This window comes from Vidua macroura, chromosome 11, assembly GCF_024509145.1.
Source record: "Vidua macroura isolate BioBank_ID:100142 chromosome 11, ASM2450914v1, whole genome shotgun sequence".
Classification (NCBI taxonomy): Eukaryota; Metazoa; Chordata; class Aves; order Passeriformes; family Viduidae; genus Vidua; species Vidua macroura.
The window spans coordinates 12,026,849-12,046,374 of NC_071581.1; the positions used below are offsets into that span (position 1 = coordinate 12,026,849).

The following is a 19,526-nucleotide window of genomic DNA, read 5'->3' on the forward strand; positions in this document are numbered from 1 at the left end:
GTGATCCATTGTAGCATGTTTTTCCAGTAGCCTTCATACTTTGAATAAGCTGGTTCACTTACCTTCTAATTAAATTGGTTTTTACCATTGCACTCAATGTATTATAAAATGTGAGCAGAATTTGGTAAATTAGGCTGTTGAAGCATGCTGTGGAAGAAAAGCTACCTCTGTGTTTTGTCCAATGTGTGGTTGTTTCTCTGACCTAGCCTGACTTCCCTTTCTGTAGGTATTTGCAGAAGTGAGGCACTGAAACAAAAGGTGGGCAGCTTCCTGCTGGTTCTGAAGGGGTTCTTGCCCACTTGCCCTTCCTTTCATCCCTTCAGCAGGTTCAGTGACTTCTCCAAGCAGCAGAAGAGAACCAAGAACAGACCACGGAGGGTTGTGCAGTTTACAGCCCTTCACACCTGGAATGTCTTCTCAATCTGGGCTGATAACAAACTGAGAGAGAATGGAAGAACTGGGGGATGGTGGAAGGAAATACTGACAGCAGTAAACTTCCTAAGGATGAAAGTGGGTTTTGTATCCATCATAAAAATGTGTTCTTACAAGGCCACTTCCATGAGAGATGTAGAGGGAACACTGTAACTGAAATTTTGACAAGAACCTATGACCAATAAGGTCCTGTTGCTTTTTCTTGCTCAGAGATGGATGCTGTGCTGGTTTTTAGTGTGATTGGGACACACATGCTGAAGCTACCTTGGATTTTGGGACTAAGGGGATAGAAAGCTCTTCATGTGATGTTCTTTTTGAAGGCAGTTTGGGTGGGTTTTTGTCTTCTGGTCTTCTGTGGTTGGTAAGAAAAAAAAACATGAGAAAATAACTTTCTCAGTGGCACACAAAAGTGATGGTCATATAGAACATGTGTGGGTAAGTTCTAACTTTTAAAAATTCAGTTTAATTTTGAGGTTGTTGCAATTTTGTTTTCTGTTCTGAAGACTTCTGCAGTCAATTCTTCATTATTTTACCTTTAAATCATCATTTAAAGGGATTTTGTCACCTTAAATTACAGCAGTTTCAATTAGTGTTATGTTTTCCAGGAGTTTAAAAGGCCATTAAAAAAAAAAAAAGCTAGGGCCATTTAAAAAAAAGCCAGAAGCTATCTGGCTTTACATGTTAAATAAACTTTTCCAGTAGTAAAATCAGGCATATGTATGTGCATGTGTTCCAGAAGAAGCAAATTCTTACCTGTACTGTCCAAGAAGGTGTTGGATGATGTTAGATTTCAGTGAATCAATATATTTTAGAGCTTTACCTAGGGATTTTGAACCCTAATGACTACTTTTTTAAAATCAGAAATATCTGTTTGATTTTTCTTGTCTGTAACTATTTGAAGTATTTTAGAGATTTATTTCCAGATGCCCACATAAGTCTTGTTTCAAACAGTGAACTGAAACCTGAATTGCCTTTTTATAGAGTAGAGAGTTTAGTCATCCTTGTTGTTTAAGGAATCAAGTAATTGCAAAATTGGTAAGGTTAAGATTAGGCAAGAATGCAAGAAAGAAACAGAAGTTTTTTGCTGGACTATTTTGGCCCTTAGCTTAAAGAAGAAAATCTTAAAGTAGAGGTATGACATGACTGTGAATTTGGTCTGAGCCTAGTAACTCAATGGTGCATCCAGCAGGTGCCTTGGATATGATAATAACATTTTTTTCATAGAGAGGAGCCCATGGTTTTCTCATGGTAAGTGTAGTGATACTGCCATAGTGCACCACAAGGTGTGCCCTGCATCAGCCTTAGACCAATGCAAATTCTGGGTGTTCTGGCTCTGCATGTGAAAAAGAGCACTGAGTTCTGCTGAGGCAGTGGCTTGTGTTGGCATTGTCTGCCATTTTCCAAATAGCTCTTACATTACAGACTGGAACCCAAGAGAAGTGGGTACATGATGGGCACAGAACACAAAGCCACTGAAAACTGAAACACATTAAATGCAGCAGCTTGGCAGAGCAAGTGGGATGAAGTTCTCAATTTCTTTCATTTCCTGGCAATTTAGCATGCTCCATTACATAGTTCCTCCTTTAAGAGTTCCCGTGCAAATTACAGACAGTTTTCATACCACTACTAAATACTCAGAAAAAGATTCTAACTATAGTTGGCACTGAGCCCCAAAATACTTTCTTCAAACAATCTCTTCCAAATGGAAGCAAAATGTGTGCTGCAGATTCATGCTGTAACTTCCCATGCTGCCTCTGCTGCATGCCCAGCTTAGCAGCTGCTTCCATGGACATGGCTTGAACTTCTCCCCATGAATGATAAGGCAGGTCACTGCTTAAGAAGCTGCTACTAATGACAACTATGGTATCGTCATTACACTAGTGGCAAAACATGATTAGTGGTACTATTACTGGGTTCTGTAGCACTGAGATGTGAAAGAACACATTATGTAGAGAGAGTGTGACGTGCCAACAGGTGCATGTTTCATCTTAGAAACATGACTACTTTAAGGTTGCTGACCCTCCCATTAGTGTTTTCATTTCCACAGAAATTTAAAATTTGGTTATAAGCATGATGCTAAGTGCCTTGTGAGGCATAAACCACATTCACATTCCAAATCACAGATGTATGTTCTGAAGTGACTGTTACACAGATAAAAACTGTTGTCCAGCCACAGTGCTGTAATTGTTAGCCATTCATTTACCAAAATTGTAGATAACAAGCATGGAAGATGAAAAAGACAAACTCTCACCTGGTATATTTTGGGGTTTTTTTTAATTTATCTGTACATGTCTATTTTAATTTGGGTTAGGTTTCGTAAATGTGTGTTGTGAAATTTGATACCCATTAAACACTGAGAAATTAATTAGCAGTTATAACAAGCTAGAAAAAGAAGGAAGTATCTTATCAGCATATTGAAAGAACCACAATTTGGAATACTTCATTGGCTCTCTTAATAGTTCCATATATGCACCAAAGAGAGTGCAGAAATGATAGAGCACCACAGATCTTCATTTGCCAGTGCTTTTGGCTTTGTGAAGCAATCCCAGCAGATGGTGTTGGGCAACTGTTGAACAAAAAAATAAAAAGCAGTTCAGAAGGAACTCTAAAGGGAGTTGTCCCTGGAGAAAAGAAACTCTGTTGCATATTTAGGTGATCTTCCCATTAGTTGTGCAGAAGAAGCCCTGAAAGACTAATTTCAGTTTACTGTCTAAAGAAAATTACATCTTTTGTTGGGATTGCCATGCAGCAAAAGAGGTGTCTTTCTGCATGCATGTGGGGTGACACACATGGATATTGTAGGTAATCTTCTACAGATGGACTCTGTAAAGGTTTTAAGTTTTTGGGTTTTTTTAATAGATAAATTTTTGATTATAAGTCCACCATTAAAAGTCAATAGAGGACTTATTTTTGCAGACTATTCTAGAGGAAAGAAGTTCAGAGTGCTAGTATGGAATTCAGATGTCACCGAGTTGACTTCATGCTTTGGGGGTTTTTTAAAGTTGCATTCCTAAATACAATTTTATAATTTAAATGATGAATGGATATACCTTTAATATTTTTCACTGTAGTGAATTAAAAGCAACTGGAGTTTTCAAATTTTCATGTGATTATCATGTGAAAAAATGAGAAGTTAATTTGGACAAAGTCCCCATACTGTTGATTATTGTAAGTAATGCAATTTATTTATCTGTACTATGGTTCTGATATTAATACTGTTTTGGTGACTTGACATGCACAAAGAGATGCCTTGTTTAGTAATAAACATGGACAAAGGTGATGGAGTAATGCATGAAGATCAAGTTTCCAGGTGGCTAATTTTAGCTGCTTTTAGTGCAGTTGATGTCAAGGTCATCTTGATTTCCTGAGGACCTGATAAGACTGTCAAGAACTTGTTAGGCTTTCAAGGCAGCCAGTACTTGGTCTGAGCATCATCCTGCAGGTGTGTACTGCTACCAGCAGGAGAGAAACAATCACTCAAGGCATGTAAATCTTAGCTTTCTGTTGCTAGACTCCTTAGGGTTATAATTTAGCTCTTAGTGCTCTTAGCTCATAATTTAGCTCTCAGGTAGCTAATCTAAGTGGTCGGTAGATCTACAAGTGAAAAACACTATTTCAATAAAGTGCCTTGTATAATTCAATCATAAATGCGTGACTCGTTAAAATTTTGGAGAAAAGCATTGTCAGTTGCTAGAATATATCAAGAATGGGTGCGACTTCAGGGAGATACTTAGTCTGAAAGGTTTTGTGCACAAAGAATTGAAAGTAATGCTACTCTATTGTGAATGGCCATACCTACTATAGAAAGGTGTTCTTACAGTGGAAGCCACATTTTACTATTGGAACAGATAAGGCAGGATTTGGGAGGGTTTTCTAGGAGGTAGAAGTAGTTTCAATGTTAAACTCGCCTTCTCCTTGGCTCTGTAGTGATATGCAGGGGATTTGAAGGAAGTACTTGTTGTGGAGCAAATGAAAATGGGTTTATTAGGCTTTAGAGGAGAAAAACCTGATGTCTGTAAGTGTTGAGGATGGTAGTTTGTCCTTGCCGGGGGAGAGGCTGTTATGCCAGTGAAGGTCTTCAAATACATGTCCTAAGCAACCACAACAAAATGTTGGAGGAAATGCCTTTCTATGAAAATTCTACTGTTGGCTATTGGAAAGATGCTGTCATGATTCTGCTTCTTGGTATTTCCCAGTAACTTGACTGCTTTTACATTGTTTAACTAAGAAATCCTTCAGATATGTGTAGGGTACCTTCTACTCCTGTGAGACAATGTGTCAAATTCGCTTGAATAGTGCCAAAAAGATGCTCCCCTGGCTGTGGATCAGGGCATGTGTGGGGAATTCTACAGCTGTTGTCTGATCTGCTCCCTGAGTATTTTTCCGGGCCAGCTCTGCGGTGTGAGCAGCACCAGGGCCCATACCTGCTGCTGTTGCTAATGGCTTTTGCAGGCAGCAGCAGTAGTGTGAATTTGAGGTGATTCCTGCCAATTTCCCTGCTGCCCAGAGGATTGTGTGGAGCAGCAGGGAACTGACAGGAGGCTTGTTTCCTGCACTCGGCTGCTGCTTGGCAAAGCCATTAGCAGCAGCAGATACCCTGGAGCTCCCTCTGTGCAGACTCAAAAGACAACATTGCATTGCTTTGCATTTGCTCATATTTGGATGATTATCTTTGCAATCGTGAAAAAAAGTACAAACCGATTTTTCTGAATAAAATCTTCAGGTTTTAAATATGTGGTGGCCTCAGGGTTTTCCTTTCCACCTTCACCTATATATTTGTCAGTTAAAATTTTCTTTCTTATTCTAGATGGAATAGGTTTGTAAGCCATTGGTGAGAGGATATATTCCTTAAGGATGTTTTATCTGCGTTCTGTCTCACTGAGGGGGAGGGGTATTTTCAGCTTGCAGAAGGCTTTGCCCTTTTTTTTGTAGATGCTGAAGAACCTTTGAAATGGTTTTCATTGTGATGATTTACAACTGTTCAATCATTTTATAGCTGTGCATGTTTTCGAATCATGAAATTATTGGTAGAATAAAAGAGCTCGTCTGGATTAAATGGCTTTTGTTGCTAAGTACACACAGATCCTGTCCTCTGTAGTGCAAGCGTTCTAATCTCGAAACACTTGTGTTGCTTTCCAGTTTTAGTTTTTGTGACAATGGTGACTTTCTTGATGAAGGTTTTGTTACAGATTTATTTGGCTTAGAATGGCTGGCAGGAATGATGACATTCCTGCATCTTCATGAATGTCATTTCCATATGGTTAGAAATGTCATAGCAAAATTTACAAAACCCTATGGTCTGGGATTTCTAACAAATAGCTTAATGTTTGTGCAGTGCAGGAGACAGAACTCGGAAGGGATAGTACAGAGCAAGACGCAGCGTAATTAAAACATAGAGGAGCCTCGTCCAGCATACTCACAGTTCTACAGTAAGAGTGTAGTAAATATTGTTGAGGAATGAATTGGGAAGCAGCTTTGAGCTCTGAGAAAATGCAGCAAAGAAACTTTGTTTTAAAATAATAAAATATCTAGAAAGAGACTGTAAAAGGATTCATGAAAAAGTCACCATTTCTGGATCATCTACTTAATTATTAAGCATTTTTTTGTTTGTTTTTTTCTGGCCCAGGAATGTTCAAGAACCAACCAATGTAACACTATTAGCTTTAGTAGCATTTGGCTTTTAGAGCTAAAATTATACCCAGGGTACGTTAGGAAGATTTTTTTTTTTTTTTGTTTAGCTGATCTCAAAATCTAAAATAGTCGATTAGTTACCATTTTTACTAAGATATGGAATAATCACCCTAAATGATAAATCCCTGTAATTTATTATAGTTACTGTAAGCATAATATAGAAACATCTTGGCTAGAGTTCTCAAAAGTAAAATTAAAATGTGGTAATTGTCCTTGTGATGCTGCTGCATATTTACAGAAATATCCTTGAATTTAAGTGGTACTGTTAAGAAAACAATCAATTTAAAGTATTGGTGCCACTAGTGTTTCTACTGGACAAGGAACTTAATTTTGAAATTAATCTTAAATAGAAGTGAAATGACCTTTTAGAGTAATGACTAATCTTAACAATCTCAAAATCTTTGCCATATTTTAAATTTTCTATGGAAAAACATATATCTTGCAAAATGAAGGTATATGTGTATATTGAGAAAAACAGAAATCAAGTCCTGATCTTTCTTCATTCTTCTTGAGTGGGCTTTTGAGAATCAAGGGTATTGCTATGGAGCTATGCTGTCAAAAGCTTCTTGGTTTGTTTGTTTTTTTTTTTTTTTTAATACTCTTGCAAAAAACCCCAATCTTCTTTTTTTGTTTTATTTGCTATGTTCACAATACGTTATTTTAAAACTTGTCTGATTTTTTTAAAATAGCACTTTAACCCAACCTGGGAATGAAGAGGCGCTTACCAGAGTGCCGTGTCCCGAGGAGGTCTCCACCGCAGGGTCCCGCAGGTCTGGGCAGAGGCAGAGGGATAAAACCGAGCAGTTCTTCCATTTTCTGTAGGAAGCAGGGAAGCCTGTCAGCAAATGATTTATAGTCACTGTTATCATCGTATAGTAATGAAGTAAATGCAAGAAAAATAATTAAAAAAAAAAAATCAAAAAAGTATATTGGAGAGTAAAATCTGTTTGCGAGGCCACAGGCTGGGATTCGGCCGCTGTCCCCCCGTGCCCTCCCCCGGGGCTGGAGCCGCAGGGCTGCGGTGCAGCGAGGTCCAGCACAGCACAGCGCCCGGTTCCCACGGTTTTCCGAGGGAGCGAGCAGCCGCTGTGGGCGGCGCTGCGGGCGGGGAGCGGAAAGGGTTAAAGCCGATCCCCGCGGGGGTTAAACGTGGAGCCTAATGGAATAATGACGGGTAGCACCATCTGCTGGCCTAGTTCCGCGGGGAGCGGGTCTAACCAGCGCTAATATTGGCGCTGATGCCTTTTGATGCTTTGTGCGTTTCTTTCCGCGCTTTGTTGGGATCCGGCGGTCCGCGCACGGCGGGGCCGGGCCGGGCCGGGGGCGGCGGGTGCGCGCCGGGCAGGGCGCGGGGATGCTGCTGAAGCGAGCGAGCGCTCGGGGAGGGCTGTGCGCGGCCCGGCTGCCGCTCGCTAAATAGGCCATTTAGCAATCTTCTCCCCATGCTTTTCTCCTGAGCACTGCCGGGGGTGCTGGAAAAGCGGAGGGCAAGTCTTTGTCTGACGCCAAAAATGTCTTCAGTGAAGAGGCCAAGAGGAAGGGTAAGTGAGAGCCTGAATGAGTGGGAGGAGGAGGGGTTCTTTGGGCTAAAAGGCTAATGGGATTGAATAACCTTCCTTATTACTGGCTGCTGCTGCGGGAGCCGCATCGCCATCTTGAGCTGTTCCCGAGCTGGGTCCGGCTGTTTGTTCCAGCCCCGGGGCTTTAAGGTGGCATCGGGAGCGGCCCCATCCCTGCCTCCCGCCCCCGCCGCCCATGAGGCACCTATAGAACATGTATCCCGGGAAGTGCACGGGGTTTGGCCAGAAAATGTGTTTGGAAATTCCTGGTGGCTTTTCTTCCTGCTCTAGGCAGAGGCGCATTTACGGGTGAGAACGTAACATAACTGTTATCTGCCGGGGTTTTGTGTTTGAATAGGAAATTCTTTCCATTCCTGAAAGGGGGAGGGGAGGAAAGCAAAAACATGTCTTCTAGCAGGCTGCAGGAGAAGCTCATCAGCCCCGTAAACAATTCTGCGTCCATGAAACGGGCATTAAAATCCCGAAGATAAAAACAAGTTACGTCTTTTATCCAAGGCATGGAGTGTATGTTGATCTAAATAAAAGAAACGCTGCTTTCTGATCCGTTTATGGATATAGAGCTGTGTAATTTTAGTTTTGGTTTTATCTTTTGTCTGTTTTTTAATCTTGGTGTTGTTCGAGCATCTGTTGTGTTCATCACCGAGTTAGTCCCGTATTTCATTCATCTGCTTTAAGGGAACTGTGGTTCTGGTATCCTACCTAAGGCAAAACACCGATGCTGTTACCTTCAGGAGCTCTTTGCTTTTTCATATTTTACTAGAGGTGTTGGACATGTGTGTCAATTGTGTGGGAATGCTACAAAGGTTCAGGATTGGTTTCTTCAATTACAGAGGTGGAGAGACGGCTGAGAGAATTTCAGAAGGATAATTTTTGGGTACTTGGATTGGTTGTTTGAAACCAACAATTGATGTAGTTATTTTGAAACCCACGCCATTCTGTGGTATAAATGGAATTCCTCATTTTTTGTGTCCACATAAGTCCCTGGCAGTTGCATTTTTTAAAAATGCATATCCCTATTAAAAATGCTTGCACTTTTTCTTTATATTTTTAAAATAAGGAGATTTAATTTACTTTTTGTTTCTTGCTACAGCCTCCTTCCAAGAAGACTGATGGTTCAGGATCCTATACTAAGTTGCAGAATACCCAGGTGAGGGGAATGTCTGAAAAGAAGCAGAAGAAAAAAACAGACTCGGAAAGTAAACAAGAGAAGGCGAATCGCATAATATCTGAAGCAATTGCAAAGGCAAAAGAGAGAGGAGAGAGAAACATTCCACGAGTAATGAGCCCTGAAAACTTCCCCAGTGTTTCAGCTGAAGGGAAAGAGGAAAAGAAGGGTAGAAAAGTTAAATCCAAACCAAAGGATAAGGAGACCAAAAAGCCGAAAACTGGTTCCTCATCCAAAATTAAAGAGAAAACAAAAATTGGGTAAGTAGATTAAAACATTGTCTCCTCTTCAGACTGTAAATCGTTGATTAAAATGGAAACTGCTTACTGATAATAAAATGTTCTCCTCCGCTGCCTACACAAAATTCTTCCTGATTAAGTCCATGTGTGGACTCTCTCATTCAGGAACAAGAATGCTCTGTTTTCTCTTTAGATAAAATCACTGTAGGAGTGTCCTTTTGAAAGGAATTATTTTAAATACAGATTCTAAAATATTCTGTACTCACTTTGAAGCACAGACCGAAATCTCTTTTCTCTAGTTTTGTAATATATTCTGACTCCAAACTGAGTTTTTCTGGATTATAAATGGTGTCTTTATCAATTTTGGCATGTAGTTTCAATACAGTGTGCTTGATAAACTACATAGGGAGAAATTGGAAATTTAATGAACTTGTAAGCAAGAGAATATTCTTAGAGATATCACATCTACATCAAAAGTAAAGCACATACTGGAAAGATTAAATTCTAAGAACTTTGTAGTGTTCCCTTATATCAGTTTAATCTGCCCTCTTAAATATTTTGCAGACTCAGCTGGGTCAAGCTGGGTGGATACCTTGGGGTGAGGAGCTTTTGGAGTGCTCCAGGGGTTTCAGGAACAGGCTCATCTTGGGACTCTTGTTGCCTGTTTACTTTTAAAGGAGAGCGTGTGATTTCCAATATTAAGTACGTCAGTCAGAACTTGAAATAGAAATCTTAGTTACAGTCTGATTTTTAGTTTTTTAAACCCATGCTCTTTTTGCAGTAGCAGAAATATTAACTGGCACATCTCTGAAATTTAAATGTCTCATATCCATATATATATTTTAATGTATGGAGCAGAAATGAATGTTCTTTTAAGCAGCCTGTATCTCTGTGTTTTCTTTTTTTCTTGCAGAGATCAATGCTTTTCTTACATGTTTAAAGCAAACAATTTTGAGTAGTTATCCTGCAGTATGAAGGTTACTGCTCTATACCCAACTTCATTCTTAACGTGAAATTTCATGGAGTTAATTTCTTTGTGTTCTGTTTATGTGTTGGCATATGATGCTGCTTGTAAGCATCAAGCAGTGCTTCCTTTTCTTTTTTTCTCCATCCAGTTTAAGGTGGGATTTCAGATGTGTACTTTCGTGAAGGTGATTTCACTTCCATGTTTCTGAATTTACTCATGTTCTAGAACAAACATTTTGTGTGTCTGTCTAACCAGAAAACTTACATTGTTGTTCTGGTAGTGTCAGTTTCATGAAACCTTGTGGCTTGTCCCGAGTGTGCTTTTTAGTCATTCTTTTGGGTAATTGACAAAACCTGCCAAAATAACATCATTATGATATACTACATAGTTGCCATTATATTTTTACTATTTTTAAATGAAAAAGAAAAGTAAACTGTTACCTACAGTTTATGATTCTGCACTCAGTTTTGTCTTGGTGAAATGCTGTGCTGTGCACACCACTTAGGATCAGTTCTCAGGATTTCATCAGATGGCGTCAGTTGAGAAAGAGACATTTCTCAAAGTGTGTTTTTTAACTATGGTGTTTGTTTGATGCAGAGTACATGCAAGCTGCTAGAGGAGCTCCCATTTAATTATTGTCAATGTTTCATCATTTTGCATTGAGCTGTGAAGGTTTGTCTCCCCATTATTTACAGTTTAACCACCTAATGCCCCAGTAGCACTCTGCTAACTTCATCATGCTGCCCGGTATTGCTTTCATTGTGAAGGATGCATTCCTAAAGATGGAGCAGTCAGGTCCTGGTGAGGAGCTGTGAAGAGTCTTCTAGAACCACATATCACAGATTTCTGTTCATATTCACAGAATTCTATTTTATTTAGATCGGCAGCAGCAAATCAAATGCTTTGAGACATCAAGATACTTCATTTTTGTATCCAAACAGATTCATGTGTTGTGTTGGATTAACATTATTGTCTATTATTGATGTAAACATATAAAATAATAACTGTTTAGGAAGGAATACACCAGGGATTTTGCAGAACAGCAATTGCAATAAGAGCTTGATTTTTTTAAAAGAATAATCTTACCAAACCCTGCTTTCTATGCCAATGTAACTGCTGATATTACAGTAAAATAATTACTACAAAATCACTATACTTGTCTTTTCAATCATGGTTAAAAAAATTAGTGATTAATAAATTTCATTTTATTCAGTGAAAACCAAAATTAAAGAATAAGGAGTTTAGAAGACTAAACAGCTCTTGTAAAGGTTTTGTCCTATCTTCTGTTCTTAAAAAATATTTCTTAATGAATCTAAGCACGTCTTTGGAATTATTGAGTCAAAATAGGATTGGTTTTTTAAGCGTGTGGGTTGCTCCATTAATTTTTCTCATTACCTTAAAATAAACTTTGACTGAATCTTGGGAGAAAATTTTACTATGCTAAAATAATAGCTGTAAAAGACAAGTGCTTTATGGGCCAGGAAGGGAAGGGAAGATCTCAGTTCAATGAAAACGGATTTTCTTTGGATGGAAAGATTTTTGAGATCTGTTTAAAATGGGATAAAAAAGAACTAAAATTCTTTTTCAATCAATAATGAGAAAAACTTTAATATATAAATATATATACATATTTGTATGAATGGCATTCCTTGAATTTAATCAGAAAACAAAACCTGAAGTCCCCTCATGTTTTAAAAAGATTAGTAAACAATTTCCAACTGTTAGTAGCTATTATGAATTAATTTTTCTGCAAGCAGTATAGTTGTGAGTGAAACCTTGAAGCCAGTAAAGGTTTACAATAAAAAAAAAAAAAATCATCAATATACCTTTTTAACAGTAGTGGAGAATTTGTTTGGGTGCATCTGCTGTTCCATTTTAGAAGGAGTTCTACTGTGGTATGTCCGTCCCAGATGAATAAATTTCTTTTCAGTCAGGGTTTTCTATAGCAAACTCATTTAACTTCCAGGAACTGTTAAATCTGTTGCTTCAGTTTGGATTTGGAGTGTCAGAGCAGCGCAGGAGGTGATGCAGAGTTGGGTGTGTTTGAGAAGATCTGAAGTCACATGTATGTTTTGGGTGACTCCTGTTTCATTTTTGCAGGCCAACACAGAGCTGAGCTATCTGAAACAGTATCAAATATGTAGATTTTTTTTTTTTTTTCTTTAGAGAAATGTTTGAGAAACAGTTTTGATCTGGTCTTTCAGATCTCTGCTTGCAACAAACACAGCCTGTTCAATACAGGCACAGTTGTACCCTCTGTAGCACAGCACTCAAACAGCAAACTCTTATTTAGATTGTGATCATAGACTTTGACCTCTTACAGGGCTTTATTCTGTGTAGCAAGTTTTGTGTGCTCTGGAAGAGGATTTTCAGAGTTACAGTTGAACTGTAGCGCTGGAAGACTTAAATTGCTGAATAGACCTTGATAGAATTGCCTGGTAGCCATCAGTTTAAAAAAAAAAAGGTGCTTTAAATTGTAATACAGCACAGCTTTTACTGAAATTGAGTAGCCCTCATCTGGGATCAAGATGAGTTCTAGCTACTATGTCTAGATTTAGGGGCAGGATGATCTTTCAAGAGTTCTTGTTTTTTGCTGCTGAATCAGTTTGTGTTTGGTGGCTTCATGTTAACTGTTTATATTTTCCTTAGTGATCCTCTGAGATCTACATGTACAGGAAAAATTTATAGCACAATTCATTCTAATTTATCATTGCTAGTTAAAAATTGCTAGCAGTTACTTTCTGGGCAGGCTGTAGTTTCTTTCTAAGGGTGAAGGTTAAGGTTTTATTTCTCAGAGCTGTAAAGACAGAGAAATAATGCTTATTAATTTCAGTCAAGTCTATTAGAACTGGATTCTGTGGTTAGCAAAGTTTCTGTGCCATAAGTATTGGTGAAGATACATGACTAAATTATATAATTACCAAGAATGTTGTAAGGGTATGACAGAAATTATTAGAAGAATGTATGTATAATATACCAAAGTTAAGTAATTTGCTTTGTGCATTGATTACTGATTAAATTAATTCTTCAAAATTTGCTTTACTATTACTCTGCAGACAGCAGAATCACTTTTCGTATCCTGGCTGTTTTCCAAGGTGTGTTGACATTTAGGAATCTATAAACCCTTTCATATTTTTGCATAGAATTTGTTTCCATTTATAAGCTTTTCCTAATTGAATCTACTTCTTCCATCTAAGGTGATGCATATTTAATCTAAGAAGTCTACTTCTTACCACTTGATGTGAAGAATTATGAATTTGTGAACATTCTCTTGTTCAAAAAAGTAGATTGGCATTTAGGTTTTATAGCTCTCAACGTATTCCCACCTACTCAAACATAAAATTAAATATCACAGCCCTGATGAAAAGCAACAGCTCTGCACTGGTGATGTAAAGGACATTATCAGTTGAATACATATAGGTAATTTTTTTTCTTAATCACTGCATAGTTTAAATAAATAAGTCCCCCAAATTCTAAGGACTCAATTTACAAATGTTTGAGTCAGAGTGGTAGTCCTTCAGTTCAAAACTGCTGCCAGAAATGGCTGTATTATTTCACGTGTTAAAAGAGCACTGGTGGATTTTGTTCATTAATCCTTGAATTATGTAGCAATGAATCCAGCAAGTGGTATGTGATCCTGTGCACTGCTGAAATGAGTAACTGTCCTTGTTGCCTTGTACCTCGAAGTAGGTCTCACAAATACTGTTTACAAGCAGTTTTAGAACCCAGCACCATGACAGGTAATCTTTGCTTGTTGATCTGATAGTATTAAGGTGGTTTGAAACCCTTTTCAACTCAGATAGCAGCTCAGGAGACGTGGGGAGAGGGGTGGAGAGGAGGTGGTTCTCTGTCACACTGATGCTGTGTTAAGTGTAGGTGCCTCCAGCTCGGATCTCCCGGGAGGCAGGTGCTGGCACTCGTCCTCCTGTTCCCTGCCAGTGAGGCAGATGCTGGGGAACAGGTCTGTGGTCAGCAAGGAGGGGTACTCGCTGAATCTTTGAGTTCTGTTAGACCTATCTTGTGTCCTGATTAAAATGGCAGTAAATTCAAGGTTTGGCCATCCCTTCTGGGATGTTATTTTGTTTGTTATTTGGCATTAACGTTTCAATGTAGTGTGAGTTTGAACTGACCGATGGTTCCAAAAAGACTCTTAGGAGTGTTTAAAAATCTGTGCACAGTCCAGAAGTTATCAATTTGAAATACAACTGGAGAAGGAGACAGTGGCTAATACCACTGTGTTAGTATTATTTATTAAACATATTGTAAAAGGATAAGAGAAAATGGTTTTATACCAGCAAATTAACTCTCATTCAAAAGGATACAGTATCTTGTCAAGGAAACTTCTACTTTATATTTTTAGCAAAGTTTCTAGTGATAAAGAATTGCTAATACTGTTGATAATGTAGGAGTTTTATTGTTAGTAATTTAAAAAAGTGCTTTGGCTACAAATGATAATATCTGAAAGGTGATTTTGGACACTAATAATTAGTTACTTGGTGTTTTCTGTTTTGGGAAAATTGAAGTAGAATGATGTATTAAAGGCCAGCTGTACTTCCTGACGTGCCTAATACGTTATTTGCTGGCTTTTTCTTTCTGTTGTCTTTAATATTTCCTTTTTCATTCTTTGGAAGGCTTTGGAAAGTGTTTATCACTTTAAAGCTGTTCAGAGTACTGACAGTGTTTCCATCATGTTCCCTGCTATGAAACAGAAGGGGAATGGAGAATATTCTTACTGGTTTTCATTTATAAGAAAGAAGTTGCAATGCTCTTCAAATAGTGGTTATTGGTAGCTTTAAAGCGTGTAGGAGTCCTATGCTAAGGATCAGAAGTCATACTGGCTCATGAGAAATCTTCTTTTTAAACCTTTTTTGTGATGTAAGTTTTTCAACATCTTTAGTTTGTAATTTTAGAAGAAAGTATGTAATGAAGAAATCTACAATGTCTAATTGTTGAAATAATTTATAGATGTTATGTAATAAGATCAATATTAATTTAAAAGGCAAGAGAAAGTGAAATTCAAATGGAGTCTGGTGATATTATTTATTCCATGTCTACAGTGTGCTGTTAACTTTTCATAGAAACAGAATAGATAGTTTCTGTTCAGAACAGTTTGCTTCAGGGTGGAAAAAGGGATTTTAGCCAAGGATCTTTATGCTTTCATGCAGAAATTTATAAACTGGCAAGAGAACTTGTTCACTCAATGAAAATTTCTCACAGAATTGATCTAGTTTACAAGCTTCTGAAAATCATTGTTTTCATATAGCAGATCTTTTTAGAAGTTTTTGGCCAAAATATGAGCAGATTGCATTTTTACTGATAGAAATGTATGACTTTAGCACCATACTGTTGTTCAGCAACTTTTGATAGCAAGGAGCATTGTGATTCTGGGCACTGGATCAGAAGGAAGTAAAACTGCATTTGTTCCTGTCATTGGCACCATATCCATGTAGAGGAAGAAACATTCTGATCTACAGCATGCAGAGATGTGCAGAAAATTTCAGGGAGAAGCTTGTGAAGTACTGGGGGTAGGGAATGCAAGCTCAAAGCAAGATACAAAAGCTGACAAATGGAATATTGTATGTAAGGCTGCAGGAGCAGAGCAAGAGGTGAACCCAAGGAGGGACTAAGAGAGGAACAAATGTGCAAGGAAAGATGTAGCTAGAGCAGTCTAATCACAAAATACCCCATGTTCTGAAACAGAAGGTCCTTAAAATCCTCAGCTACTCAATGGATACCACTAGAACCCATAGTAAACCTTATACCCCTTAATATTGTGCTTCTTGAATACTAAGGGACCCTTGAGCCTAAAATAGTAAACAGTAGTGCATGAAGTGAGAATGAGCTGTGGTTGCACAGATAACAAATGTAACATTGTAACATGTCTTTAGGAATTGTTTTAATCTACCAATTCACAAAAGAGGATCAAAAATTGGAACAGATTGCGCAGGTACCTACCAGCTGTCAGCCTTGGAGATAAGTGGAACTTAACTAGGCTGAGCATCATAAAAGATCTCTGTAGTTGGCCTTGAGTAGGAACCACAGGTCTTCCTGAGACCTCTTCCAGCGTGACTTGTATCTTAACACTTGCTTGATTAAAGAACATTCAGTTACCCTTTTTCTTCTAAAGAATTTAAGAGCAGGGAAAGCATATATTGGTACTTCCTACCATTTTTTCCAAACCCTAAATATGCAAACCAGGGACTTGGTGGGGTAGATACTGTTTCATGAATGATCTTCCAGGAAATTCTCACTCATAAGTTTACCAGGTTTCCCTTTAAATGCATGTTAAATTTTAGCATCTAGAATTCCTTTTAACAACAATTTCAGAAGGTCAATCACAATGTGCCTCGTCTGTATAATTTTGGAATATATTAGCTGATTTGACATATTAGTGACAAGTGCTAATGTAACACTTAAATTTTATGAAACAAAGTGAGATAAAAATGGAAAAAGCGATTATCCAAGTCCATCACTAGAAAGTGTCATATTGGACAAATACCCCTGAATACAAATCTTAAATTAAAAACCAAGAAAAAAAGAAAGATGATTCCTAATCAGAGCTTGAAAAGTGAGGGGGGAAAATGCTCAAAGTAACCTTGAAGTCAGTAGGGAAACCAGTGTGTTCATTGCTGAAATTATTTCCTGTGATTATGAAACATGTTTTCTAAGTAATAATTAAACTTAGAGCACCTAATGAAAAGCCGAGGACCAGAATTTACTTGTGAACAAGCAGTTCTGTGATTATGCTGACTACAGCTTCATTTCAACCTGCATCCATCAGTGCTGTTCACTTTGTGCTAAAAGGTAAAAAAAAAATAGGAGTGGAAAATCTTTCGTCGTTTTGGGGTTTTTTAGCCTTTCCACTGAACATACAGTGATTAAATATTGAAAAGCAATGCAAATATTCATTGCTTCTGAAGTTATACCTGCAGTCTTTTGTAAGCAATGTTCCTGAAATTTTCCATAGTATTTTGGAAATTTAACATGCTTATGTTCCATGTGAACTGTTAGTCTGGACATAGTAAATATATATGTGTGTTCTCCTGTTTGAACATTTGCAAAGAGGAGTGAGTTGTGTTTCAACCATTACATTCTCACCAGTAGCATTCTCATCATGTGGCCAGTATATTTGATGTTATGTTGCTGTAAAATAACTTGTATTGTCTGTATAAGGACTAAAATCTTGTAGTTAATTTGTTTGTAACATGGCAGAAGCACTTGTATGCTGGAACACTTTCCTCATTTTCTGTTACAGATCTAATCATAAGAGACTATATGAAATACATATTTTAGGACAGCTCTCTGTCTGTGATTTTCTTGAATAGTTTGTCATTCTACAATTATGCCACTGTAAACACATTTAAAGAAGTGTATTTGGCACATTTCAAATATGGAAAAATATTTTTACACCCTTTAGTTAGAAACAAATCTGATGAATTGGTATCATGATTTACAGTGTAATTTTTAAATCCAAACAGAGAAATAATTGAGGCTTTTTCTTTAGAGTTTAACTAATTTATTCAGCACAATGGTGGTTCTTGACATACTCTGATAGGTTCTAAGATTACTTACATATAAAACTACCAGATTTTGGATATAGCTTTTTTTTTCTAAGGGCAAAAAAAAAAGATTTGTTCAATTCCCTTATTTTTACCATTGAATGCCGTATTTAAGCATGAAAGTTTTGCATGTCAGCTTTGGGTGATTTTTAGATTGTTCTCCACAGTTAATTTTTCTAAGTAAAAATAAGGGACAGTACATTTTACAATAGTAAATTTTTTATGATAAATCATTTACTGTTGTCATCTGCAGATGGTACCTCTGCTAACTTTGTGTAGCTTACCACTGTCAGTTGGTTTAAGTGTTGGATTTTGTATTTCTGTTTCTCATGTAAAGATTTAGAATGTGTATGATAATTAGGAATTTGTGATAGCAAGGTAACTGTAGAGAAGCTCACTAACACTAGTGAACAGTACTGTCTGCTGTAAGATATTTGAGACCTATTACTCATTTTTCAGACAGTGGTGCTATCTGAGTTTTATGTTGAGAATATGGGAATTTCTAGTGATTTGCTCCTGAAGTTGCACACACTGGTGTACAGCATTCACTCAGGGGCTGGGGTTTTGTTTCTGACAGAAAGCTGATCATCACATTGGGCAAAAAGCAGAAAAGGAAAAACGAATCTTCAGATGAATTGTCTGATGCTAAGCAGACTCCACAGCGGCCACTGAAAGATGAAGACTCACAGGTAAGTAGTTGGTGTTCTTCCTTGATAAATTTCTGTGTGTTATGTCTACAGTTCTTTTTTCCCCTGTCTCCAGAAAGTTACACTTCCTTGGATGCAGTGACAGTTACTCTCACACTTCCATGTATCTCACAGGTAGAACTTTTCATCATCAGCCACTTTTCTCAGTTGGAAATCCTACAGGGTAGAATCCCTTTTCCATAATGGGACATTAATGCCCTGCTTGTATCTGTTTCATTTCAGTACAGAAGCCCATAGATTTGAGACTGTAAGTACTTACACTGAGCTGGCAGTTAGACCTGATCCTTACTTGGTGAAAATGCAGAGATTGCCCAAAAGACAGGACATTTGTCAGTGAAGCTGGCTCTTTGAGAACTTTTAAAAGGGCTGTTTCAAGCTTTAATGTGTTTTTTTTTCCTGAGCTCTGCTTCTGTAGAAATGGAAGGAACAGATTTCTTGCAGTGTTGGATCTGAAGGCAGCAATGATCAATATGCTGATAGGCTCTAGTTGCCTGTGGAATACTTCTGAAGGAAGTGCCCGATGAAGAATTGAAGTGGTCAGGTCATTCCCTTGAGGAATAGCTCTCTTGTAACTTACTTTCTGCAGTTTTTTCATAGATTGCCCTGAAATAATAGTAACGTAGCTAATTATTTCTAAAACTTGTGCACAAAGAAACATGAACTGTTGATAAGAAATTATATTCTATTTATGTTTGCATTAGTAACAGAATTACAACTTCTTGCTTTAGGGCAATCTCCAGTAACGTAAGGTTATGTGCTGGAACTGCACAGGTTTTTATCCTGTGGCAATTTTATCCACAGAGGCAAAATCAGTATTCAAAATAAGGTGCTGTTGAGTAAAAATTAATTGCGTTAGTTGATGATAGTTGTCAAAAAACAATTATGCAATACTGAATTGCCCTCTGGTGTTTCACAGATAATAATGCTGGAGGGGAAAAGGTATCAGAAGCCATTTCCCAGAATGACTTCTCATTAACTGAAGTGATAGCTTGTCCTAGGTAAAGGTTACCTGAAAGGATCTGTAACTTTTCAGTCATGTTCTGTTACCAGATAAACATAAATATATAGGCCAACAAATGTAATATAAAAGACCAAAGATAAATTCTTTCCTGGGCATATAATGAAATCACCTGCTCCTGGTGTGAAGGGAAAAGAGAGTAGAGATAATCAGGGGTGGCATGAGAGA

At 37.8% G+C, this 19,526-nt stretch overlaps 1 protein-coding gene across 2 annotated transcripts in view; it reads left to right on the top strand.

The window, feature by feature from the left end:
- The window catches only part of CHD9 (chromodomain helicase DNA binding protein 9), a 71,754-nt gene that overhangs the window by 11,233 nt on the left and 40,995 nt on the right, over positions 1-19,526 (top strand). Inside the window, exons 1-3 of one of the 2 annotated variants that reach the window (XM_053987195.1) lie at positions 7,619-7,664; positions 8,794-9,128; positions 18,211-18,322. In XM_053987195.1, the coding sequence (XP_053843170.1) occupies positions 7,635-7,664; positions 8,794-9,128; positions 18,211-18,322 (477 nt within the window). In that variant the 5' untranslated portion in view covers positions 7,619-7,634. Of the gene's footprint in view, positions 1-7,618; positions 7,665-8,793; positions 9,129-18,210; positions 18,323-19,526 lie in introns of those variants that run through there. The other variant, XM_053987194.1, reaches the window with a different exon arrangement.